Below are 26,825 nucleotides of genomic sequence, written 5' to 3' on the forward strand. Positions count from 1 at the left end.
CCCTTATATATTCTAGATCCAGTGACACTAGCTTCCCTATTGTTTCTGGAACTAGACACTCCAGTCTCTTAAATTATTCCCCATACCTGGAATGCTCTCCCTCCTCATCTCCATAGGCTTCCCTAGCTTCCTTAGAGTTCCAGACAATAATTTCTTCTGTGGGGCCATCTCCAGTTGTCCTGATCTACATCTGGCCACTGGACCTAGATGGCTATGGAGGAGAGAGTGAGGCAAGTGACTTTGCACTATGAAATCCAGTTCACTTGCAAGTCCATGGCATCATCTTCCTGATGTCATCGTCCTCTTGGAGAACGGACAAACAACAACAAAAATCTCTCCTTCTACGACAAGAAGGCTTTCCTTATCCAGTTTAATGCTAATGTCTTCTCCATGAATTACTTCCGGTTTATCCTGTGTCCAGCTGGGTTGTTTCCATATTGTCTCCCCCTCCACACACACCCCACTAGAATCTGTCTTTTCCCCTTCTTGGTTCTCCTCGTGCTTATCACAGCGCATGATTTGCCCAGGACACCACAGCAAGTAAGCATCAGAGAATCCCTTTTAACTTCAGGTCTGGGATCCTACTCTAGTGACTTGCCCAGGGTCACACCGCTAGTAAGGGTCAGAGAAGGGATTTGAATCCAGGACTTCTAAGTCCGAGCCCAGGACTCCATCCGCTGAGCCTTGCTACTTTGTCTCCCTGCCTTTGTTCGTGGTGGTTGCTACAAATACAAAAAAGGAAACAGCAACCACAACAAAAAGAAAAAAAAGAACTGAGGGGCCCAGACCAGAAGTTTCCGGTAGATTACAGGCTATGATGATGTCTCCCCCTTAGCCCCACCTGAACTCCCCGCCTTTCTAAGTAGCCGCCTCTCCTCTCCCTTCCAGCTCCCATCTGGCCTCCGAGATTCGGCCCCCACCCTTTTCCCCGGCTTTCCGCCTCCTCCACTCAGGTCCCACCCTTTTCCCCGCCTCCTGGGAGGAGCCCCAGACTGTTTGGCCAATGATCAGCTCGCTCTCCACAATCGCCCAGCCCTCGTGATGCCACTTCCTCTCCTGCGCTCTGAGACCCACCCTGGCCCCGCCCTCGCCTCCCGTTCCGGCTCCGCTAGTCGAGCCCCTCCGGCCCCGGCGGGGCCGAGAGGGAGCGAGAGAGGCCGGTAGGAAGCGAGGGCGGGATAGGCCGAGCTTCTGGTCCCAACAGGTAGGAGGGCCCGAGTTGGTCAGAATCAGGCTGTAGAACGGGCAATCCCCGCCTCGCTCCCCTGGGGAAACTGAGGCCCGCCCTCACTTGGGGAGCAGCGGCTGTTTCCTTTTTGTCCCTGGATCCCTAGAGGCCGGCAGAGAGCCGGTATTTCGATCGTCGATTCGAAGGGGAGGCGGCAGGGTTTGGAAACCCTTGGATCTGGGTTCAAATTCTGGCACGGCCACCTTCTGTGAGACTTTAGACCTGCTCTCTGGGCCTCAGTTTCCTCATCTACAAAAAAGAGAGGGCTTGGGGGTGGACCGGATCAGGCTATTCCAACCTGGGCGATGCAGGAGAAAGCATGTCCAGGGGATGTGGGGAATATTTTAACAACTAACTGTATTATCCTATCGCATTTAATCTCTTTTATTTCGTTATGTGTATATGCATGGCAAATCCTAGTCTTTGTTTCCTTTTGCAAAGAATCAGTGAACTTGGGAAGGTTTTACATATGCGTGGTAAACTCTAGGATGCCCTTGGATCATACATTTAGAGCTGGGAGGTCATGAGATCGAACCCTCTCTCATCTTACAGATGTGGAAACTGAGACTGGTTATTAAATTATCGGGGTATGGGAACGTCTTCTTACGTGCATAAGGCACTCTCGAATGCCTTAGCATCCTAGATTGAGAGCTAGAAGGGACCTCAGAGATCATCAAATCCAGCTCTCCCCCTCCCCATTTTACAGGTTTAGAAACTGAGACTGATTGTTGAATTGGAGGTATGGGAACTTTTTTTTTTCTTATATGCATGATAAACACCAGTATTTCATAGGATCCTGGATTTAGAGCTAGAAGTTCAAACCCCAAATGAAGAAGCAGACTGAACATTGAAATAGGGGGCATGGGAAAATTTTTTTTTTTTATTGTAAATATGCTTGGTAAACTCTTGAATTTATTTCTTATTGAATAGAAAATATAGGAAGGTTTACCGAAGGTCAAGGTGTATAGGGATAAAAAAAGTTGGGAGCCCCCAGGTTAGATGACTTCTGAGGTCTCTTTCAGCTCTAATGAGGGGGAGGGAGAAGGGGAGGCTGGCATAGACAGCCTGTTCCTCTTCAGTGGTCTGTTCATTAAGAGGACAACTCAGGATTTCAAGGTTGCCAACTTTATTGGGAAAGGTAGAGCCATAGCTAAGATGTGATCTCTTGTCTCTGAGCAGAGAAACAAGGAGATTGGGCTGGGCTAGTTGATATCAAATCCCTTCCATTTCTAAATCCTATGGCACTATGAGAAAGATTTGCCAAGATAATAGTCAAGAGATACTGAGATGAGAAGAGACTGCTTTTCATGTAGTTTTTACAGGGGCATAAGAGGAGCAGGGTCGAGAGAAGGGGTGCTGAATTGGACCCAAGGTGTTTTTATGGGGAGCTGCTTTGCAGTAACTTCCTTGACAGGGTATCCTGGCCAGTGCTGGCAGGAGAGCAGTAAGACATATCTCAAAAAAGTCAAAGAAGAAAATTATAGATTCTATGTTTCCCTAAAGTATAGCAAGGTAAAGTATAGGGTGAAAGGGGAGAAGAAAAAAACTAGCAATTAATCCTTCTGATTTCTTTTTCTTGTTAAACAAGCATAAACCGAAAACATGGAAGACAATACGCAACCATTTCTCACTCCTTCTCCTGTGTTTGCTGATAAGAGTTTGATCCTGTGGACTCTTTGCTCAGTGTTGGTGCCTGTGTTGATCACCTTGTGGTGTAGCTTCCAGAGATCCCGGAGGCAGCTTTACCAGAAGGATATTTTCCGCAAGAGCAAACACACCTGGCAGGACACAGACCTTTTCAGCCAACCAACCTACTGCTGTATGTGCTCCCAGCACATCCTCCAGGGTGCCTTTTGTAACTGTTGTGGGCTGTGCACTGGTGAAGACTGCCTCAAGAAAGCAGATCGCTGTTTCAACTGCAAAGAGATCATGCTGAGAAGTGATGATATTCACCAGAATGGCATGCGTCATCATTGGATCCATGGCAATGTCCCTCTCTGCAGTTACTGTCTGGTTTGCAAGCAGCAATGTGGTAACCAACCCAAGCTCTGCGATTACAGGTATTGCAGTTGGAAGGCACAAGGTTAGGATGATTGCATAATGTCCATGTGGAGGCCTGCTTTGATCCCTGCTAATGTTCCAGGGTTGGGTGCTTTCATAAGCAGGCTAATTAGCATCACTGGTATGACTCATCTCACCAGCACTGATGATGGACTGCAGTGACAAATAAGGGAACCATTCAGTGAATGTACAGCATGATGTGTCTTATGCTTCCAATCCAGTTCAGCCCTAGAGCAAGAGTTGGGGATGGAGTTAGAAAAATATTAATTATTTTCTCAGGATTGTAAAACTGATTTATTCTTAATTCAGAAGTCTCCTAATGGCCACATAGAGTGCAAAGAATATTCGTATTCTAGGTGACATTCTTAGATAGCACTTTAAAGTTCTTGGGAGTCCCCATATGGATGTTATTGACAGGCTTATTCACTTAAGGAGGCCATAGAAAAATGGTTCTTTTGACAGATGATCTTTAAGTCTGCTTAACAGATTTCACTGTATTTATAATTAGTGGCTTTGACCAAGCAAAAAGACCTTGAAATGAATTTTGTGTGCTAGTGCTAGGTAAGCACATTCTTATCCTCCGTTGCTGCTTTGTGTTGGGGTTTCATTTTATGAATATAGTCTGAAAGGAAAAGTGAAAATAATTTACCATTACTGTCTAAAAGTAAAATTGTTGTTAGTGCCTCCTCTGGTGTGTTTTACCAGAAGCAACAACATTGTTAACACTTTTGTAGCAGAAAGAGTGCTGGACTGAAAGTCAGGAGAGATCTGAGTTCAAATCACTCCTCCCATACTTGCATGACCATGGGCAAGACTCTTGATTCCTTTGAGCCTGAGTTTCCTCCATTAAAAAAAAAAATGGCTGTACAAATCATTTCACCAGCTGCTATTAAACAACTCCTCTGAGCTAGGCCCTGCATATTCTAAGATAAAACTGCAGTAGTTAAGGATCTTCCCCCCATTGCATCTTTTGCTCTTGCCTTTTCAACCAAGGCATGCTGAGCAGGTTTAGAAAAATAAGAGAAACTTAGAGAAAAAAAGGAGAGAAGGAGTGAGCAAGCATCCTTCTCCTGAATATGTGGTTTCTTATATTCTAAGATCATGTATGTTCAATGCTTTGCAAATCTTAAACACTATTTACATACCAGCTCTTATTATTAGAGTAGGTAGGATTTATTAAGAGACAAATTGAGGCTTATGATAAAAAAAAAACTTCCTAATGATTAGAGGTATCTAAAAATGGAAGCAGTCAGTTCTCCCTCATTGGAGGGATGACTGACCACTTATCTGATATGGGTAGGCAGATTCTTATTCAAATATAATTTGGACTAGATGGTCCTTGAACTCCTTCCTGCTATGAGATTTTGTGAAAGCAGGGACACTGTGTTAAATTCCTAATGCTCTTTTGGGTTTATAATTTTCTATAAGAAGGCCAGTTTATATATGTTACTAGTAAAGGTGACATTCCTATAGTGTCAGACTCTGGGTTTGGTTTTGATTTTTATTTCTAAACCCTTCTCTCATGTCCTAGGAGATTCGCAGACTTGTATGCTAGCTTTCAAAGAGGTAGATCTGGATAGTGGTGTGGTGTCTGTCTTTTTGGATTTGGTGTTCTATTTATACTTTATCCTTTTATTCTCATTGATAGCTAGATTAGCAGTGACTTGAAATATTTTTCGTAGCAGCTTGTAGGCAGGCTTTGATTCCAGAGAGTTAGGATTAGGCTATAAAGAAGGTAGTTACAAATATAGTGTTGTGATATTTCCCAGTCTTTGGCTCTGCGCAGAATTAGATAAAAGAGGTTTTCTTGAACAGCTAACAAGCAACTGATTAGGTTGGCATAAAATAATTAATTTGGGATTCTACATAAGAGGTGAATCTAAGGCTCTCACACTGTGGACATTTATTTTTGAATACATAGTAGATTTGTCCCTGGTAAATTTAGGATTCATCTTGAAATCATCTCCATCTTTTCCCCTTTTCTAAAGAAATTGATTCTTCACCTATAATTTCTAGAACATTTTTCATCCAATAAAATTAACACAAATTTCTTTTATGTAATTTGGTTATCTATATTTAATAATCAGTGGTAAATAGTGGTTCCTTTTTTCCATAATTTATTCTTGAAGGAAGCAGTGAGCAGCCTCGTTTGCTTCTAGTTAGATTTACTTTCTTCCTTTCAGTGTTTATAAGTTCCCTGAGGGAAAGACTACATTGCTTGAAAAAGCAGCACATTTAGTAATGTTTAGGTAGATTTAGGTCAGTAGTCTGCTATCGGAGTGAGGTGGTTCAGAACAAGAAATAGGATATTTAGAACCTCTGAAACCAATCCAATTTGGTTCTCAGCTTGATTGTATCTGACCCTTGAGGCAATTTTGCAACATTTTCTAATTGCAATAATTACCCAAAATTTTAGGTTAAAAAATAGCTCTAGTAATATAAACAGTGTTTAACCAACTGATTCATCATTGCCATTTTAAGTGTTTCTCTGAAGTTAGATGTCCAGTTAAGTAAATAAAGAAGTTTACCTTTTGCTAACCCTAAATCTCAGGACCTATTTGCTTAATCAGTCACTAAGCTTTTATTAAGTAGATTTCATGCCAGGCAGCTAGGTTGCCAGTGTATCCACAGGGATACAAGGATACAGTATCCACAATATGTCAGGAAGACATCTTCTTGAGTTCAAATCTGGTCTTAGATACTTACTAGCCATGTGAACCAGGACAAGTCACCTAACCCTGTTTGCCTCAGTTTCCTTATCTGTAAGATATGCTGGAGAAGGAAATAGCATACCACTCCAGTATCTCTGTCAAGAAAACCCCAAATGGGGTCAAAAAGAGTCAGACGCAACTGAAAAAACGACTGGACAACAGCAACATGTGCCAGGCACTGTGTTAGGTCTAGGGGATACCATCATTCAGAGATGTTGAAACTGAGGCCTCAAGAGGCAAAGACAATCAATCAACGGTCATTAGAACTAGGTATTGGGGACACAAAGAAAAGGATGAAGGTCACTATTTTCAAGGAGTTTATATGCTCCTGGAGGAGACAGCATGTAGCTATATAGGTGTATACAGACTCAATACCAAGTGATTTAGGGAAGGAGGTACTAGGAGCTATCAGGCTTCATGTAAAAAGGTGATGTTTGAGCTGAGTGTTTAAGGAAGTAGGAATTTTTCAGTGCCAAGTTGAAGGAGAGTCTCCAGGTGTGGGGGATGATCTGTGTAAGGATTTAAAGATTGAAGATGGAGTGGTGTGGAAAAGGAACAGAAACAACCGAGTGTGAGAATGTAAAATGAGGTAGACAATAAAGATGGGTTGGGAACCTGCTGGAAAGACCAACCAGGAAACTTACATTTGATCCTAGAGGCAATCAACAGCCACTGAAGCTTGAGTAGGGAAGTGACATGTTCAGGCTTAAACCTCACAAAAATCATTTGGACAGCTTGGTGTATTTGAGTAGGAAGAAACTTGGCCACGGAAAAAACCAATTACTCCATTACCAGAGTCAAGGCAAGAGGTTATATAAAGAGTTTCAGATGAGGAGATGGATAGTTATGATGTGGTGGGAGAATTCAAAAGTCTCAATTGACAGCTGACTAGATAGGCTGGATGAGTAAGAGTGGGGAGTTGAGTACTGCACCAAAGTTTTGAATGTGTAACCTGGACAGAACGAGGGAACTTTAGAAGAGGGATGCATTTGAGGGAACAGATCTCATGAGTGATGGTTTGACATGACTATGGGAAGTGTCCAAAAGGCATTTGGTGATAATTGACTAGAGCTAAAGAAAGAGACTAGGATGGAGATAGAGGTCTTAGAGCCATCAGTGTAGAGATTGTAATCTTTTTTTGGTCAACAGTTACAAAGCTTTCATCATAATAATATAACTTGTATTTCAAGTGTTTTACAAATTTATATTATTTTATCTTCACAATAACCCTGGAAGTAGATTCTGTTTTTAACCTCATTTTATTAGTCAAGGAAACTGAGGCATGCTGAAGTTAAGTTACTTGCCCATGGATCGCACAGCAAGTATCTAAAGATCGAATTTGAACTCAGTTCTAGAAATGGTCGTTAAACACATGAGAACTGATAAAGTTACCAAATTAAAGAGTATGGAAAAGCACAAGACTGGGAGTCAGAAAGCCTGAGTTCTAGTCCTATTTCTAACAGTGATTAATTGTGTGACTTTGGCTAAGTCAGCTCTCTTCTCTGGGCCTCAGTTTTCTTATCTGTGAAAAAGGGAGGTTGCAAGTTCTACATTCTAACTTTCTGTAGACCTGTTCTATATTCTTCATCTTAAAAGCTGGTGGATTGAACTTTTAATCTAAGCAAACACTTATTAAGTGCCTCTCATGTTCAAGATACTGATCTAGGTGTTTGGGGCACAAAAAACCAGAGTCCCTGCCTTCAAGAAGCATCCATTCAACAAGAAGAAATAGAACACATACACATACATATAAGTGTAATAGAAGGAAAATTGAGAAAGAGATTGAGGAGTGAGAAGGAATAATCAGGGAAGGATTCACTTACAGGGTGATAGCTGAGCTGACCATTGAAGGAAAATAATGATTCTAAGACATGGCATTGAGAAGAGAATGCATTCCAGCCATCAGGTATGGAACATACAGTAAGGGTATACGGAGGTACAGGATATGGAATGGCAAATTTGGGACTCAGCTAACAATCCTGTTTTGCTGAAGCAGAAAATGAATGAAAGAGTATGATATGAAATAAGGCTAAAAAGGTAGGAGTCAGATTGTGGAGAAGGGGCTTTAAATGTCAGTCTAAGATTGCATCTCCTCTAAACAATAGGGAGTCCTTAAAGAGTTTCAGGCAGAGTTGATCATCCTGTGCCTTAGGCAGGTTATTTTGGCAGCAATGTGGAGTATGGAATTGGAGAGGCAAAAGATTTGAAGTAGGGAATCCCATTATAGTAGCCCCATAGAAACTGTGAGGGTGTGAACAAAGATGATACCTGTGTCAGTGGATAAAGTAGAATCAATAGAACTTGGCAGCCAACTTGGATTGGGGGAGAAAGACAAAGTCAGAGGCTGAAAACATGGTCAGTGGGAAGATGGTGCCCTCAAGTTTGGTGGTAGCTAAGATTTAAGGCCTGAGTAATCAGTTTTGTTCTAGATATATTGAATTGCCTACAGGACATCTAGGAGGAACTGTTTCTGCAGCCACAGATAATCAGCAGTGTTCTGTTGTGGGTTTTTTAATACACTTTTCATTGGTCTATTTTACATCACCTAAATCTTCTGTTGTGTCCCTCCTTATTCCCCCTTCCAGAGAGTCATCTCATAAAACAGAGAATACATATTTTTAAAAGAGAAAAAGGAAGAAGAGAAAATATAATCACCAAACTGAGTAATCAAAAGTATCTGACAATATACACAGAGATTGTTTTCTTGGTTCTGTTTACTTATATTCTGCCCAGCATCAGTTGCAATAAATCTTTCCATGACTCTTTTAAGTGAAACCTTTGGATTATATGCCTCATAGTGAAATCATAGACATTTTAACCACTTTATTTGTATAATTCCAAATTTATTCTAAGTATTTCTAAGGGGGGAAAAATGAAGTTGCCTTTGACTTTCAGCTTATTTTTTCTGCCTTTAAATTGATAGAAAAGATTGCCTTTCACTGTCCTAAAAAGTGATCTTAAGTGATCTCCTTTTTTGGTTTGGCCTCAGTTTTGTATTTGTTTACAATTAGAATGTTTTTAACATTTCCTTTAACAGCATTTACTTCTGAAGCAAGAAAAAAGTACCAAATTCTCATCCAGTGTTTTTCAGGAAGAGCAGCCTGATGTAAACTGGTAGTTATTTTTAGACAAAGAACAAACAGCATTGCCAAGAGTTCCTTTTCCTGGTGTTAATGTCTTTATGGAAATTAGTGACAGTCATAAGCAGTTTTCACCTGATGTCAGTGCTGGGCTTCAACAGCAAACAATCAGCACCAGCATTATATTCAGCTGTATCCTTGGGTCCTTTTAGTTTGGTTTTTTTTTATTTTTGCTCAGTATGTTCCTTTGATGAGTGAAGAGAGGGAGTTTGAAGCTTGAATGCAACTGTAACTGATGAATTATTAGAGGTTTTTGTGCTACTAATTTTAAGTTATACAAGAAAATATCATTTCCTTGGTACTGTTATCAGCATTATACCTTCTTTAAATCTCAAACTGATCTACGGGTTTATTAGTCATGGGATCATAGATTTCGAACCGGAAGAGACCTGAGAAGTTGTAGAGGCCAAACCCCCACATTTGATAGATGAGGAATCGGGAGGCCCAGAGAAGTTCAGTAACTTGCCCAGAGCCCCACAGCTACTAAGTGTCTTCAGCAGGATTTGAACGTAGCTCTTCTTGACTCCAAATCCAGCACCATCCACTCCACCATGCTGCTCCTTAATCACTGAAAACAGAAAATATTATTTAATTATAATAACAGCTAGCAGTTTTGTGTAGTGCCTACTTTGTGCTAGGCACTGTGCTGTGTGCTTTACAACTATCGTCTCTTTTAATCCTCACCACAGCCCTGTGAGGTAGGTGCTGTTATTATCCCGATGAGGAAACTCGAGCAAAAAGAAGCTAAGTGACTTGCTAGTAAGTGACACAGCTAGTAAGCGTCTGAGGCTACATTTGCTACTCAGATCTCTCCTCTATCTATACATCGACCTAATTGTTGTGAGCTTTTAATTGGTGACTGCTTTTCTACTCATTATATTAGACTAATATCATAGTCAGGTTTTACCTTCTAGCTCAAGTCAGATGAATGGGGTAGGGAGTAAGAGGAATGGGTCTTAATTTAAAATACTTGGTAGAAAGATCCAAAGTAAAATGTAAATAGTTCCAAATACTAGTTTAGGAGAAACTTTTAGAAAATTTAAATGAACCCTTCAGGTTGCAAGAATAATTTTCCTGAAGTACAAGCCTGACCACAGCACTCTCCTTGAACAAGAACCTTCTTTTGCTCCCTATTACCTTTAAGTACTCCACAGACTGGAATTTAAAGTCCATCACACTTTTGACGTCACTTTACCCCTTCAAACTGATTGCGTGTTACTCTACAACTTGCTCACTGTTCCTCCCATTTGGCCGTAGATGTATTTCCCGGGTCTGGGCCTCTCCCCAGGCTGTCTCACATTTGGAGTAAGCCTTGTGCTCCCCTGCCCCTCCGAATCTCTACCTTCAAGGCCCCCTACTGGCAGCCATTTCTAATCCCCTAATTATCCTGCTTTTATTTGCCAGTTTACACCTTGCATTTGTAGTTGCTTGGGACTTGGGGAGGAGGGGCAAGGGAGGTGGGGATTTGACCTTCACACTTTAGGGTTTGCTGACTTTCCCGGTTGCCCTCCCAATGCATTAAAGCCACACTGCCTCTCACTTTGCATGTAAGAGGCAATTCAAATACTTGTTGGATCACAGCAAGTTGTCATGTGCATAATTATTTAAAAGGGTTTATAGAAATAGACACTTGATAAAAGAAAGTAATAATTTATGTCTGATGGAAAGGGAAATGCTTATTTTACATATCTGATTAATTTGACTATCATTGTTGTCCCTGGGAGGAAGAAAGAACTAGGGGAAAACTAGCCTTAAGAGTTGACATTTTATGTATGTTCATAAAGCTGAAAACTTCTATCATTTTATTAGTTAGTATTTATTAGTGGTAAAAATAGAGGATGGTATTGTACTTCTAATTTACAAGCAAAAGCTTAAATCTTTTCCAGTAGTTGCCCAAACCTCAATTTCACTTGGATCAAACAAAAAGCTGCTCTAGAAGTTACTCCCAAGTTTCTTCTCTTTTCAGGTCATAGAAAATGCTGGTTCCCTTCTATGAGCAATAAAGATGGTTTCTTGGTCCCACTGTTACAGACTTCATATTCCTGAAATTCTGACAGAAAAAAAAAGTTGTGATCAGAGTGAAGCCAAATTCATTTTCTTCCTTTTATCACCACTGATTTCTGTGCCTCTCTTTGTAGAATTCAGTCTATTCAGTCTACTTTGTGACAGTTTTTTGTGAATGAAAATCATGGAAATCTGGGACCTTAATCCTACTAGCTTAGGGTTCTAGGTCATAATAGGTGGTACAAACCTAGGAGATAATCTGTTTTGTAAACTTTTATTTCATTTCATCTTGCAATGTATCCATAATGTCCTATTGTCAGTTTTTCACCTTGTCTCATCTCTTCCTCCTCATTGCATAGCTGGAAGTTGACTGTATTTTATTGCTCATCTTAGATTGATCTGTTTTTCAGTATCACAAAGACTGAAATTCTATTCCACTATTTTCAAAGTATTTTTAGGTGTTTGGAAGCTGTTGTTACAAAATTCTTGTGAAAATGTATACTGGTTTGGTGATAGATTCATTTTGCTTTTAATCAGAAAAAAACACACAGTTGATGAGGAGTCCCAAAATAATTGTCTGTTAAAATGAATGAGAGCATTTGATCTTTTTACAGTCTCTATAAAAATTTAATTTCTCGTGCATATTCTCTTCCACAGGTGCATTTGGTGTCAGCGCACCGTGCATGATGAGTGTTTGGAAAGCCTGGAGGATGAAAAGTGTGATCTTGGAGAATTCAGAAGCCTCATTATTCCCCCAGATTATTTGAATGACATCAATCAGATGGGTAGAGACAAAAAATTTGATTATGGAAAGGTACTTACAGTTCCTGTTGAAATAGCTCTCTAAAATATCCTACTATGAGCTCAGTGTTAGGGCAAAGGTTCAGCATCAGCCTTTGCACAGTAAGTGCCTGGTCAGTCTTCAGTCTGAGCCTGAGGACCAAAATGCCATAGTCTTTTCAGTGTTTTAGATTTATTACATCCATTAGAAAAGATACAATCACAGAACAACTTGGAGTGTTACAGAGTTACCTAAGGTGCTCAGAGGTCAGGTGACTGAACTGGGATCTCACAACCAGTAATTATCGGGGCAGAACTTGAATGCACAACATCCCAATTCCATGACTAGCCCTCTTAGCAACTATAAATACTACCACATGTGTGTATGTTTATTAAAAATATATATTTTGCAACGCTCCTTCAGATGGCTAGAAATACCTTGGAGTGTCATCAACTCAAAAATAAAAATTACTAAGCAAAACTGTGACCTATAGTCATAAGTGGATACATCTCTGAAGAAGAGAAATCGAAAGGGGAAAAAGTGGTTAAGAGGAAATATAATTATCTTTTGTATTTGTATCAGGGATTCTTAACCTACAGTCCATGTACTTTTTTCCCTCCATATTTTGGCAATTTTCAGTATAATTAGTTTCCTAGATATTCCCTATGTATTGTATTTTTTGCATTTAAAAAACAGTATTCTGAGAAGGGATTTGTGCACCTTACCTGAAGACTGCCAAAACTGGTTTTTTTTGGCACAACAGTCATGACACATAAAAGGTTAAGAACCTCTGTTCTATGTAGCAGCCTTTTGACATCTAATATATTGTGTTCTGTTCCAGTTGCCACATTTTAAGAGAGACATTGATATCCAGGAGAGAGAGTGATTAAGATGGGGATGGGTCTGAAAATCATGTCATGAGGAACAATTGAACTGGGATGTCCACGCTGGAATATGAGAAGGCTAAGGGAAGAATAATGAGGCCAATGAGAAAAATAATATAGCATTTTTTCCTATTTGAGGCACCTATGTATCTGTGTGAAAAAGGAATTATATTCCCTGAAGTACCTAAGAACAGAGCTAGGACAATGGCTAAAGTTAGAGGCAGGCAGCTTTGGGTTTACAGTACAGAAGAATTTAACAATTCGAGTTGTCCAGCATTGAAACAGACCACCTTGTTAGCATAGTACCATGCTAAATAAATCCTTTTTTCATTCATTTATGAATTAGTAAGTTACCTGTCACCAGAATAGTCCTGAGATTCTGGAAAACATTTTTCAGGGCTAATGTAAACATGATTTCTTCATTGTCTAGAAGGTTGAACTGTATATTGCTTTACGTCCTTTCTCCTAAGATCTATGCTTGTAGGCTGTAGTGTTAGTACTGAGAATTCTACATTTGTCTCAGCACGCTGTAGCAATGATCATTTTAAAAGCACAGGTTTTATGATAAAAGGGAATGGAAATTTCATTTCTTACTACCTCTTATCTATTACACCTATTTCTTTATGTGTTTTTCTTTCTGTAGCTTGCCTTACCCTTTCTAATGCCATGGACCCCAATAATCATCCTAGCCAATACTCGTAGTGGAAATAACATGGGGGAAGGCCTACTGGGACAATTTAAGATGCTACTAAACCCAGTCCAGGTAACTGTTGGAAAAGTCTTAATTGTTAAATTCTTGTTCTCACATACACTGTTAGCCCTTATAAGTGTTAGTCATTTCATTGTAAAGATGAACAGTAAATACAAAGGAACTATGTGATTAATTTTAGAGTACTAAAGCTACTCGTATTTGTGTATTGCTATCTTTAGTTGTGAAAAAACACAGTACGTCATTCAGAAACAGTTTTTTGAGTAAAGGTACTGAAAAGGCAAATTCGCAAAGATGATCTTCAAACTTACTTTATTTTAATGGATCTATGCTCTCATCAGTGAGGAAGCTCTTTCCAACAGAGCAAATAACAGCCTATCCACACCTCATTCTATGTAGACCCCTAAAGGACTTGGCGCTTTTCTCCCCATTTCTGAACACGGGATGGCTGCCAGTGGAGTTCCCAGGCCTACTGCTATTGGTTTTTCCTTACTCATATTCTATGGCCACCCCACCTCCTTCTCAGGACATACATCTTTCTAATGAAATCTTTTGTACCACTTTTTCTGTGCAATGTTTGGTAATGTGTTTCAGTGTACTGATTCTCACCATACATCTCTCCACTGGCCTTTGGAGGCCCCCAAATTTTTCATTCTTCTTAAACTGTAACATTTTATGACTCAAAACTGCATGGTAATCACTGGAAGAATGTTAACTGTAAAGAATGAGCCTTTTTTTTCCATGGAGAAGTTTTGGATCATTAAAATCCCTGTTCAGTTTCCCAAAGGCAATCCAGTATGTTTCCTTTATATTCAGTTCAGGGCCTAGTTCATTATCTGTTTTGGTGTCTGGCCAAACTACATATACTATAGTCTAAATATTCCCTGCTCATGAATTATAACCCATACCTCTAAAATGAAATATTTTAGGAAGGGGAAAAATACACAGACATAGGACAGCTTTATGAACAAGATTTGGGTAGCAAGGGTGAGGGAGTGAATTGTATTTCATATCAATAGCTGTAATTACAAACAAAAGAAAACCCTTTACATTTCATATGGCAAAGACCTTTTTATCTACACCTGGACATATGAACATAAGTCACTATCAGTGAGTCATCTTCAGATTTGGCAGATACTGATTCATAAAATCATCTTTTTGGTATTCCTTTCTCTCAAGGTGTTTGATCTCACTGAAATTCCCCCTTTCAAGGCCTTGCAACTTTGCGTTCTTCTTCCTGATAAATGTGCTCGAGTTCTTGTTTGTGGTGGGGATGGCACTGTAGGCTGGGTCCTGGATGCAATTGATGAAATGAAGATCAAGGTATTTAAATATTTTTTAAAGTACTGAGACTTCTTGACCTCATATGCTACTATAATGGGACATCCCCCCTCCCCCCGCAAGGGGCAACTTTAGTGTCATAGATGTAGAAGTTGATATACTGGTTTCCTTTCAGAATATGATCATCCTCTATTAATAAAATTTATTAAAGAAGAAGGGAATTTATAGTTCTGGTGATGTAGAATAAAAGAAAACCTGGTTGTAAAGGACACATGTAAATTTCTGAAGTCATTGTCAACTAGGAAAAATTAAATTGAATCTTTATTTTTCCTGTGTTTTCTCCTTAGTATATGCTTTAGCATAGTAATCTAGCTTATATCATTAACCTTATCATTTTGGACTTTGAATTCTGTCAAACGTGGTGACCTAAAAATAATCTAATAAGAAAACCTAAAATCTGTCCATTCCAAATTCCAGGGACAAGAACGGTACATTCCACAAGTTGCGATCTTGCCTCTAGGAACAGGCAATGATCTGGCCAATACATTGGGCTGGGGCTCAGGATATGCTGGTGAAATTCCAGTGGCACAGATCTTAAGAAATGTAATGGAAGCAGATGGAATTGAACTAGATCGGTAAGGAATAAAGGAAAAGTAAAATTCCTGAGCTTTAGGAGTATTGTTGACATTTAAAGCTGAAGAACTGCAGCCATAATAAACCAACCACAATTTCAGTGCTGAGTAGCAGCATACCAGGTACACTTACCTGTTGAGATTTGAGTATGTTTAAAAGTAACACCAGAGAGATCAGAGTGAATCATTAAGACTCTTTAAAAACAAGAACAGAATTGCTACCAACTTTGTACTACAGAATTGCATTACATATTAGGACATAATAGTGAGAATATTAAGACATTTATTGAAAACCTGTACTAGTTTCTCAAGAGATGGAAAATGTTGATAAGACATGGGCTTTCTTTCATGGAGCTTCCAGTTTAGTAAAGGCAGAAGTATAGAGAAGTGTATTATAGATGTTACATTCCAAGAGCGTTAGAGACTTTGCAAATTCAGTGCTGTGTGTTCACACACATTGGGAAGGGAGTTGTTAATGACTTAGGGTTCAGAGAGGATATCCCTTGAATGAACTTTTAAAGGTTAGTAGGAGTTTGATAAACAAAGAGAGGATAGGATGGAGCCCCTTCTACAGAAAGAATATTTGAAGGAGCTAAAGGAGAGAAGCCTAGAAGGAGGATGTGATGGTTCAAGTAATTAAAGAGTTTTCAGGGGAAAGAGGGATTAGATTTGTTCTTCTTAGCTTCAGAAAGACCTAGGAGCAATGAATTATATAGTAATTTAGGTTTGAAGTAAGGGAAAGTATCATCTTAAATTCAAGCCATCCAAAAGTGAAATGAACTGCCTTGGAATGTAGTTGGTTCCCCATCTTTGGGAGATGGTATCAATTGGACTAGATGACCTTGGAGGTCCCAGTGGCTCTGAAGACCATACACAAAGCCACAGAGGTAGAAGAGCATGTGGGACACCAAGAGAAAAGACATCAGGGTAACTGGAGCATAGTGTTTGTAATGGGTAGGAATGTAAGCTAAGGCTGGAGTGGGAAGAGATTGCTTTAAAAATCAAGCAAAGGACTGACTGTTTTACTGAAAAGAGAGCAAAAAGCAGTGGGACCAAGGGAGCACCTTTAGTGATGACCAGTTGGGACATCGCTTGAGAATAGCAAGAAGAAGGGAAGAGTAGGTGCTGATCATGAACTTTAAGAAATAGAAGTGAGAGAAGGGGAATGACAGACGTCATTATGGTAGATGGTCTTACTCTTTGGAAGAGGAGACAGAGTCATATGGGGAAAAGAATAAGGACTTTAATCAGGCAGTTTAGAGTAGAGGAGTTATCAAATAGCATTGGTGGCCAGCCAAGACTGTGTCATTTGCACATCTCCATATCTAAAAAAAATGGATGTCCACTTTTTGGCTTCTCCTCATGCAGTGTCAGATGATGTGAGTGTTGGGGGTGGGAGTGGAGGGCAGCGTTTAGAGTTTGTGGTTTCATACGTGTTCCAATGAGTATGCATGACTTTCATGCCTTTATTAGACGCTGCGTTAAACAATAGAGGAACCTTCACTCGCTAGTCTTCTAGATAGTTGTGGGTGAAAAGCACCATGTGCCATCTCTTTCTCTTGTTCTTAGGTGGAAGGTCCAGATAACGAAGAAAAGATATTACAATTTAAGGAAGCCAAAGGTATGATTTGTGTTCTTCAAAGATATATATTCAGTGATCGTCAGTTTTTGAACTACCATTTGGATATCTCTGTTTAGTGGTCTAGACAAGTCACTTTTCCTCTGTGGTCCTTTAGGTTCCTAAAGGGAGGGAAGTAGACTAGATAATCCCAAAGCTTCCCTCGCTTTACAATTCTGTGATTCAGTGTACACAAGTCTTACATGAAAAACAGATATTGCAAGTATTACATTTTCAATAGGCACGAAGACTAAAACCTCATATACTTGAGTGTGTGACAAAATCTTGGGCTCAAAAACAGTATGTTAGTATACCTGATTTTTTTTTGGCAGGTGTTCACAATGAACAACTATTTTTCCGTTGGACCTGATGCTCTCATGGCTCTAAATTTTCATGCTCACCGTGAGAAGACGCCATCCCTGTTTTCCAGCAGAATTATTAATAAGGTGTGTTGGATAAAATAACATTTCCTGCTTATTGCTGAAGGTACAGTAAAAATAAACAGTTCCATTCTTATTTGGCATCTTTGAGGTACTGAATTAACTTGCAAAAACATTTTACACATTCTTCAGTGTGTGTGACAGTTTAAGACTGTCAAATTGAGTGTTTAAATAAAGGGAAAAATTTCCATCAAGTCCAATATAATTTATAACAACCATCCAATCATTTAAAGTGATAAGTTAGCATGTTTTGTTCATAACTTGTTCTGACTAGATGCCAACCAAAATCAAGAATAAATTTTAGCCAAAAGAAGTTTTTGGTAAAGTAACATTTACTGATTAAAAAAAAAACAAAACTATTTTTGTTCAAGTGACAAAAATTTCACAGCAAAAATAGAGACAGCTTGTTTGCTGTGGCCATTTGCCAGAATTATTCCTTTAAATTCCTCATAGAATCAATTTCCTTTGGACCTTTTCAACATGACTTTCAAAGCCTCAACAACAGGACACACAAAATAAATGCAAAATCGTTTTGCTTTGTCTTGTTACACATTTCTAAAACCTTCTCTTTTAAAAGAAAAAAAGTATTGATATCTTATTTTTTAACTCCCATTTGTTTCCCAGTATATCCTACCATTCTCTCCCACCCAGAGCCATCCATGTAATAATGGAGGAAAAAACAGCAATCAAGTAAAACTAATCCACATGTCAGTTCAACTGACAGCATGCACCATGTCTCATCTCTGTCAAGAAGGAAAGGGAGGTGCTTGCTCATAGCCCTTCTTTGGGGCCAAGTTTGGACATTATAATTTCAGAGCATTCAGTTTTAATGGTTTTGTTGTAGTTACTTCCATTTTCATCACTGTAGCCTTTGTGTATCTTGTTTTCTTGGTTCCAATTATTTCATTTTGCATTATAGTTCATATAAGTCTCCCTGTGTTCTCCTTTTTCTTTATATTCATTGTTCCATTACGTTCACATACCAAGGGTTTAAACCGTATCTTTTGACAATTTTTATTACAAAGATGATTATTTGCAAGATTTTGAATTATCTCACCTTCTCAATCACTTCAGCTTTCTACCTTCAAAACCAATAACAAATTTGCTAGAGTGAAATGATTCCCTACTTCATTTAAATACAGCTTTATTTATTCATAAATTTAGATAGACCTTTTGTAGTAGAAAATCGAGTAAAAAATTAATGAGTCAAAATATACAGTCATTCAATCAGCAAGCATTTATTAAGTACCTCTTTGTGCCAAGCACTGTCTTAGGTGCTAGGAATACAGTTGCAGAGAATTAAATGACCCCTGTTCTCAATGGGACAAAGCCATGAAAACAATTAAGAAATGTCAGTGTTTTACTAAAAGAGTGGTCGTTTAACCCACCATTCCATAGTTTGTTAGCACTTTTAAACTACCAGTAACCTAATAGAATAAAACATAATAGTACATTAAAGCTTGTTTCATCTTTCCATTATTTCATCCTAGTCTCCATTGAAGGCTTTACTTAAATTCTTCATCTAGAATCTTTTCAAGGAGGAAAAGAGTCTTGGGTTGATTTGAGGGGTAATTTTTCCCTTGGGGAGGAAGGTAGCAGTAAACTGAAATTTCATAGAAGTCTCACAGTATGTCAGAGAACATAGTTTCTCCTTTTCATCATACATCAAAGAGGTAAGCTTAGTGTAGTGTTTTAATATTTAAAGGTCTTGTCACATGTTTAATGTTATATACCCTTTCATTTTTCCATAGGCTGTTTATTTATTCTATGGAACCAAAGATTGTTTAGTGCAAGAATGTAAAGATCTGAATAAAAAAGTTGAGGTAAGGCCTCATCCTTCCTTCTAGTTCTTGTTTCTTTTTTTTCTTGAGTCCTGTCCAAAAAAGCAAAATTGTTCATTCCCCAAGTATCTTGATTTTCAGGGACCCAATTAGATATCTGGATAGTTATTCTTGTTAATAATTACCACCATATAACTGGATCCATCCTCTAATGAGATTTTTTTATTGTTTTTTATGTCCCTTTTTTCTGAATATTGACAGTTCTTTGTGGTTCAAATCACACAGTTTGGCACTTTGTTATATATACTTAGACTGTTTATAATTATTGCATCTGTGTTTAGTGTTGTAGACAGGGAACTTGCCTCATATAATATGTAATAGGTGCTCAGTAAATTCTTACAACCTTTGAAATTGTATTTAAGTTAAGCAAATAAAATATATTAATGAATTTGAGAGTTGGAAGGGAAAGAATCCCTACGATAGCATACGCAGCAAGTAGTATAGTCCTCAGACATGCATTCACCATAAGTCAGTTTAATCAATAGATATCCATCCTTAGACCAGTTTTGATATTTCAAGTATTAATTGTACCTAATTACTAACTAATTGGAAGAATGTCCCTTGCATATCAGTAGGTTAGATGGGTAGTAAATATAATCTCTCTCTCTATAGCATGTCAGTACTTCCCAAGTGAATTATAGATTCAGTGCAGTACTGATAGAAATACCCATCCATTTCTTTATAGATAGTGATAAGAACTGGAACTATGATTTCATTGGTCTCAGGAACTCCCAATAAGGACATTCTACCAGTTCAGATTGGTGTTTTTTCTGTAACTTACAGGCTAAGAGAATTTCCTTGAGCAATTAGGGGTTGTGATGTGCTCAGGATTACATCCAGTACGTATCAGAAGCAGAGACAGAACTCAGGAGTCACTGGCTCCAAGACTAGTCATCTATCCATCATACCCCCTTCTTCTCCCGTGTAATCATAACAGTTATTATGCCATATATCCATGGACAAAGATTTTGAATTCTTTTGTTTTTTATTTTTTAAAGCATGACTTAAGCAAGTACATCTAGGCGCAATTTATTTCTTAGTTACTCACTACTTGTCGTATCTCTTTAAAGCTAGAGTTGGACGGTGAACGAGTAGATCTGCCTAATTTGGAAGGAATCATAGTTCTCAATATTGCGTACTGGGGAGGCGGCTGCAGACTGTGGGAAGGAATGGGAGATGAGACTTATCCTCTAGCCAGGTATATAAGCTCATTCTTCATGTTATCTTGTCAATGACTTTTATAGGATTCTACCTGTGTCAATACTAAGTTGAAAGATATTTTCCCTTATAGATTTCTTTTTCTGTTTGTCTATCTTATTTATGAATAGAGGTAGATTAATAACAATGGAGAGCTGATAGAATTTTGTACATTGCCAGCCTATTAAAATCAGGCATTGCCTTGAATTGCAGTTGGCAAAGTGGATTTTATTTTATAGTCTTGTATAGTCACTGTTTGCTTTTCCAATTTTAGGCATGATGATGGGTTATTGGAGGTAGTTGGAGTGTATGGGTCTTTCCACTGTGCTCAGATTCAAGTGAAACTGGCCAATCCTTTCCGAATAGGACAGGCACATACAGTTCGGGTGAGTATAATGGAATAGGCTTATCCCTATTCATTCTTTAACTGTCAGTTTAAGGTCACTCTTAAATATTCCATTCTTAAACTAATGTCAGTCTTTCTTCAGGTACTTAAAGGATCGGTGATTTCTTTGATGTGGGTTCCCTTCTCTTATTGCTAGTCTTCATGAAATGCTGTGCATCTCCTAGGAGTGAGCACGGTGCCAAGCCTCATTGGGCATGACCCTGGGGCCTTTCCAGCTCAGAGGATCTGCCTATTTGCCCCTGTCTTGGCCTTCAGAGACCAGAGTTGTCTCTGTCGTGCAAGGAAACGGCAGGATTAGGCCTCCAGGAGAGGAATATAACTTGGGACAGAAAACATAAAAGTTGTGGTTCTAAGTGACTGTGGCTGCTTAACATTGACTGGGTGTGTGACCCTGCCCTGCATGCTAAGATAAGAACACAGACATAGCCCCTGACCTTCAAGGATTTATGCTCTGGTTAGCGAAAACATAAACATGTTGGGGGTGGGGAGGGGAATCATAAGAAATCGTATAAGCAGAATATAGAATACATAAAAAATAAATGCAAAGAAATTGGTGGGGGGAGAAATGGAGGAAATCCAGAAAGACCTCTAAGCCTTTCTTAGTAGCCGGCACTGTAATTGGACCTTGAAGTGAACTAGAGGGCCTACTACATGCTGGGCATAGCCATAGGCTATGGAAATACAAAGACTAAAAAGAAACAGGCCTCCTCCCAGGGAGTTCACATTCTGTTGAAAGAAGTAACATTTATGCATATGAACAAATACAAAATAAAAATAGGGTGATTTGGGAATAGGGGAGAGGGCTAGTAGCTGGTGAGACTATAAAAGGCTTCGTGTTTCTGAATGTCTTAAAGAATACCAAGCATTTTAGGAGATAGGTAAGGAGCAAATATTCATGGCAGAAAAAAGGGGACAGCCAATGCAAAGACTTGGAGACAGGAAATGGAATATCAATCATGGGGATCGTTAAAGAGGTCCATTTTGGCTGGATTGTAACATGCATGAGAGGGAGAGATGTCTAATAACGTCAGGAAGGTGGGTTGGGGTCAGGTTGGAAAGGGTTTTACATGCCAAACTAGAGAGCTTTGTATTTGATCCTAGAGGTAAAAGGAAGCACTTAGAACTTGAGTAGTGGAGACCAGATCTGGGCTTTAGGAAAATCAGTTTGGCAGCCATGTGGAAGATGAATTGGAGAGAGAAGAGAGACCAATGAGGAGACCATTGCAGTCATCCAGGCAAGAGTCAATGAGGGCCTGAACATGGACACTATGTGAAGAGGGGGAAGGCACAGTTGAAAGAGATGTGGAGATAGAAAAGATAAGATTCAAGGGCTGTACATGTGAGCCAGGAATGAATGATTTTCTAAGAGACAGAAATTAGGAAGGGAGAGCTTTCTAGGGAGTGAGGAACAAGCTTGTATCCCCACACCCCCAAAAAAAGTGGAAACAGGAGATGGAATATCATGTACTGAAACATCAGCGAGGCCTATGTGATTTTGACCCAGAATCTGCAAAGATAGGCTGGAGCCATGTTTTGAAGGGCTTTAAATGCCCAAAGTGAGGTTGTCTTTTGTCCTAGAGATAATAGCAAAGTACTGATATTTCTTGAGTAAGGGTATGACCTGGTAAGAACTGTGGTAGAAATATGTGGCTGGTCAGACAAGACTGAGATGACTCAATAACAACAACATACAAGTTAATGTGGAACTGTTCTGGAATTAGATCCTCAGAATTATAGGAACTTAGAGTAGAAGGGACTGCAAGGTTCTTCACCCACTAGTCCAAAAATGTTTACTACCAAAGGTACTTCCTTCTTTTTAAAATTATTTATTTTTAATTTTCAACATTCACTTCCATAAGATTTTGACTTCTAAATTTCCCTCCCTCATTCTCTCCCTTCCCCAGGATGGTGTGCAATCTGATATAGGCTCTACATATACATTCATAGTAAACATTTTCACATTAGTCATGTTGTAAAGAAGGATTAGAAGCAAAGAAGGAAACGACAGGAAAGAAGAAAGCTCCCCTCCCCAAAAAAAGAGAGAGCAAATAGAATGCTTTCACCCACACTCAGACTTCATAGTTCTTTTTCTAAATGTGGACAGCATTTTCCGTCATGAGTCTTTTAGAGTTGTCTTTGATCCTTGCATTACTGAGAAGAGCTAAGTCTATCAAAGTCAGTCTTTGAGCACTGTGGCTGTTACTGTACGCAGTGTTCTCCTGGTTCTGCTCACTTCACTCAGCATCAGTTCATGTAAGTCTTTCTAGGTTTTTCTGAAGTCCGCCTGCTCATCATTTCTTATGGAACAATAGCATTCTATTACATTCATATACCACAGCTTATTCAGCCATTCCTTAATTGATGGACATCCCCTTAATTTCCAGTTGTTGGCACCACAAAAGCAGCTGCTATAAATGTTTTTGTACATGTGGGTCCTTTTCCCATTTTTATGATCTCTTTGGGGTATTTCTGGGTCAAAGGTTATTATACACAGTTTTATAGCCCCTTGGGCATAGTTCCAAATTGCTGTCCAGAATGGTTGGATTAGTGCACAATTCCACCAACAATGCATTAGTGTTCCAGTTTTTCCACATCTTCTCCAACATTTATCATTTTGCTGTTTTGTCATGTTAGCCAATCTGGTAGGTGTGATGTGGTTCCTTAAGAGTTGTTTTGATTTGCATTTCTCTAATCAAGTGATTTAGAGCATTTTTTCATATGACCATAGATAGCTTTAATTTCTTCCTCTGAAAACTGCTTGTTCATATCTCTTGACCATTTAGCAATTGGGGAATGATTTGTATTCTTATAAATTTGACTCAGTTCTCTATGTATCTTAGAAATGAGGCCTTTATTAGAGATATTGGTCATAAAACTTGTTTCCCAGCTTTCTGCTTTCCTTCTAATCTTGGTTATATTGGCTTTATTTGTACAAAACTTTTTCAATTTAATGTAATCAAAATTGTCCATTTTGCATTTCATGATGTTCCTTATCTCTTGTTTGGTCATAAATTCTTCCCTTCTTCATAGATATAACAGGTAAACTGTCTCTTGCTTTCCTAGTTTGCTTATAGTATCAGGCTTTATGTCCAAATCATGTGCCCATTTTGACTTTATCTTGTTATACCGTGTAAGATGTTGGTCTATGCCTAGTTTCTGCCATACTATTTTCCAGTTTTCCCAGCAGTTTTTGTTTAATGGTGAGTTTTTATCCCAGAAGCTGGAGTGTTTGGGTTTATCAAACAGGAGGTTACTGTAGTCATTGAATTGTGTCTTATGTACCTAACCTATTCCACTGATCCACCACTCTGTTTCTTAGCCAGAACCAAGTAGTTTTGATGATTGCTGCTTTGTAACACAGTTTCAGATCTAGTACTTACTTCTTAAGGTGTGTAAACAAACAAAAAAACCCCGCCTAACTTCTGCTTGTCCAACCCTCACTCTCTCCTTTCTCCAAGTTCCTAGTCCCTTCCTACCTACCTCACATCAAACTGCTAAGAGCCACTTTCTCAGACACTAGGGACTAGAGTAGTCCAAGGTAAAAAATTTAGATATTATCCTTCTTCAGTATAATTTGTATAGAAAAGCAGTAACATAAATAAATCCAGGGGCTCCCAGTTGATCTGTGGGTAAATTTCAGAAGTTAAACAAGGAGGAAAAATATGATCTTTTTTCTCCCAACTACTAACTAAAATTTAGCATTTTCTTCGGTCATGAATGTTAGGCAACAAATATTTTTCTGAAAAGGAACCCATGGGTCTATGACTTAAAAAAGGTTAAGAATCCCTTCTGTAAATTCCCTCTATGATAAATAGTTATCCAACTTCCTTCTAAACACATCTATTGATGGAATAATTCGCTGTAGTTGGATAAGCATTAGTTAGTAAAGGCTTCTATAGACTGCCAGTAATCACTTATTTTTTTTCTAATTCTGCCCCCCACCCCAATCTAGTTGATTTTGAAGAGCTCAAAGATGCCAATGCAGATAGATGGAGAGCCTTGGGCCCAAGGGCCCTGCACAGTTACCATAACTCATAAGACACGTGCAAAGATGTTGTATTATACTGGGGAGCAAACAGATGATGATGCCTCCAGCGCCTCTGAGCAGGAGCACACCCAGGAGAATGCAGCCTCTGATGAAGACATGTGATCATCTACACAAGGCCAACCGCTGAGATCTTATTCCACTCTGCAGTTTCTTTAGAATGTTTTCAGCACTGTCTAAAAAAAAAAAAGACATTCTGAAGAAAGCTAAGCTTTTAGCTATTTGAAAAAGCCCAATGCTTTGTTTCAGTAAAATACTTCCATTGTATGCTCTTCAACTAAAAGTTATAGGAAGTTATGCCATTTGAAAAATGTATTTTTTTCATTGTATGTTTTTCAGTGAGAGGGATTCATTCTTTTAATGTCTTTTAAAGTCTCATTCTTTTTTCTTTTTTGTAGCAAATGTCTGGTGTGCACATTTTATGTGCATCAAGGTGTGATCTGAAAAAATAGAGTTCTTTTCTTTTATCATTTTTTAGTTGATAGCATTGGAACATTTAAAAATTTATCTATTATTTTTATGGAAATGCACTGATTTTAAGCTAGAACTGCATGGAATTTTAAAGAAATCTTAGACTGATAAAAATGTCCATCTACTTAGCTGCACTTTATTTGTTTAACTGAAGATTCCTAAATCACCAGGCAGAGAGTTCATCCACAAATACTAATTCTAAGGAAACTAAAAAAGATTGCCATTAAAGAAAAATGGCACCTTTAAATTTTATTGTAGGACCATTTTCAGATGGCAGGCCCATGGCCATCTTTTAATTGATTAACCTACTGATGATACCTTGGTTTCAGTTTGGTTTCAGAAAACCTGTAACATTTTTATAGCCAAAAAACACTCAAAATTAATTAGGGGGAAAATACTATAATTGAATACTTTGTGTGAGCTCTGTTAAAGCTCACTATCCATCAAAATATGTGTCACTTCACTCTCTTCCAGATGGTAATTTAAAGACATTGAAGTTTTAAGGTATATTTTAAATGTTCAGGCAAAATTTGTTAAACAGGCATTGTACAGTAAGAATAATTGATGCATTTTACATGCAGTGGGAAATTTTAAGAAAAAAATGCAGAAGTATGGTAAGTAGGCATTTTTAGTATTCTCAGATATCTTGAAATACAATGTTCTTGATGTTCTCCCATTTAAAAAAAAAACAGTGAATAAGTGTTTACATCTTCTGGTTTATTTAAAATAAGAAATATGTGTATATATATTTTTTACTTATTTATTTGCCTGGTGTGTGCAACACATATCAGCTTATTTAATATAGTGTGGTAACTACTTCTGTTAGATTGAAATTTATCAGATGGAAATTAAATCCAGCTCAGTGACTGTTTAAGGAAGTCTATAGCCTTTGCCTGGATGGGAGACCACAGCTTACCAGAATGTTATTGTTCTCCAGTTATAGCCTTCCTAAGAGCTCAAAAAAGAGTTAAAAACACTGGTAAGTGACTTTTGATTAACTGACGCATCTGTAAACCATTGTTTGGATTAGACTGTGCCCCTGGGATCTTGTATTGTCTGTCTAACCTGGCAAACTTGTGTGAGAGGTCGTGCTAAAGGACTGATCCCAGAGCCCCGGGATGGGGCACGCCTTGGCCCCAGACGGGCTCGCTGTCTTTCCATTCAACCTATTGTGTCATGACCAAGTCCTGACAGTTTTTAGTAGAGGCTGGGTTGTTTCTCTTTAGTATCAGCCTCAAAATATTAGGAATGTACCCCTGATACCACCAACACTCCTAGCTTCTCTTAATAATTGGATATGAGTGTGTGTGCATGTGTATGTGTGTGTATATACAGATATGTACATATATGTGTATGTGTGTGTGTGTATGTGTGTG

The 26,825-nt window shown here is 38.7% G+C and overlaps 1 protein-coding gene across 1 annotated transcript; it reads left to right on the forward strand.

Annotated features, from left to right (window-relative positions):
- Positions 1-1,046: 1,046 nt before the first annotated feature.
- DGKE (diacylglycerol kinase epsilon) lies at positions 1,047-26,487 on the forward strand. Its single transcript, XM_072646773.1, has 12 exons — positions 1,047-1,204; positions 2,817-3,288; positions 11,802-11,958; positions 13,453-13,572; positions 14,698-14,841; positions 15,277-15,434; positions 17,001-17,052; positions 17,382-17,495; positions 19,241-19,312; positions 20,401-20,528; positions 20,802-20,913; positions 24,886-26,487. The coding sequence occupies exons 2-12, from the start codon at positions 2,831-2,833 to the stop codon at positions 25,081-25,083; spliced, it is 1,713 nt and encodes a 570-aa protein (XP_072502874.1). The 5' UTR covers positions 1,047-1,204; positions 2,817-2,830; the 3' UTR covers positions 25,084-26,487.
- The last annotated feature ends 338 nt before the right edge of the window (positions 26,488-26,825 follow it).

The sequence above is a fragment of the Notamacropus eugenii genome, chromosome 2 (genome assembly GCF_028372415.1).
Source record: "Notamacropus eugenii isolate mMacEug1 chromosome 2, mMacEug1.pri_v2, whole genome shotgun sequence".
In the NCBI taxonomy this organism is placed as follows: domain Eukaryota; kingdom Metazoa; phylum Chordata; class Mammalia; order Diprotodontia; family Macropodidae; genus Notamacropus; species Notamacropus eugenii.

Bases quoted from the DNA above. Each gene is read 5' to 3' on its own strand.
- DGKE (XM_072646773.1), top strand. From the start codon at position 2,831: ATGGAAGACAATACGCAACCATTTCTCACTCCTTCTCCTGTGTTTGCT. The intron at 14,842-15,276 runs GTATTTAAATAT...TCCAAATTCCAG, and splicing joins TTGATGAAATGAAGATCAAG to GGACAAGAACGGTACATTCC. The intron at 20,529-20,801 runs GTATATAAGCTC...TTCCAATTTTAG, and splicing joins GAGACTTATCCTCTAGCCAG to GCATGATGATGGGTTATTGG.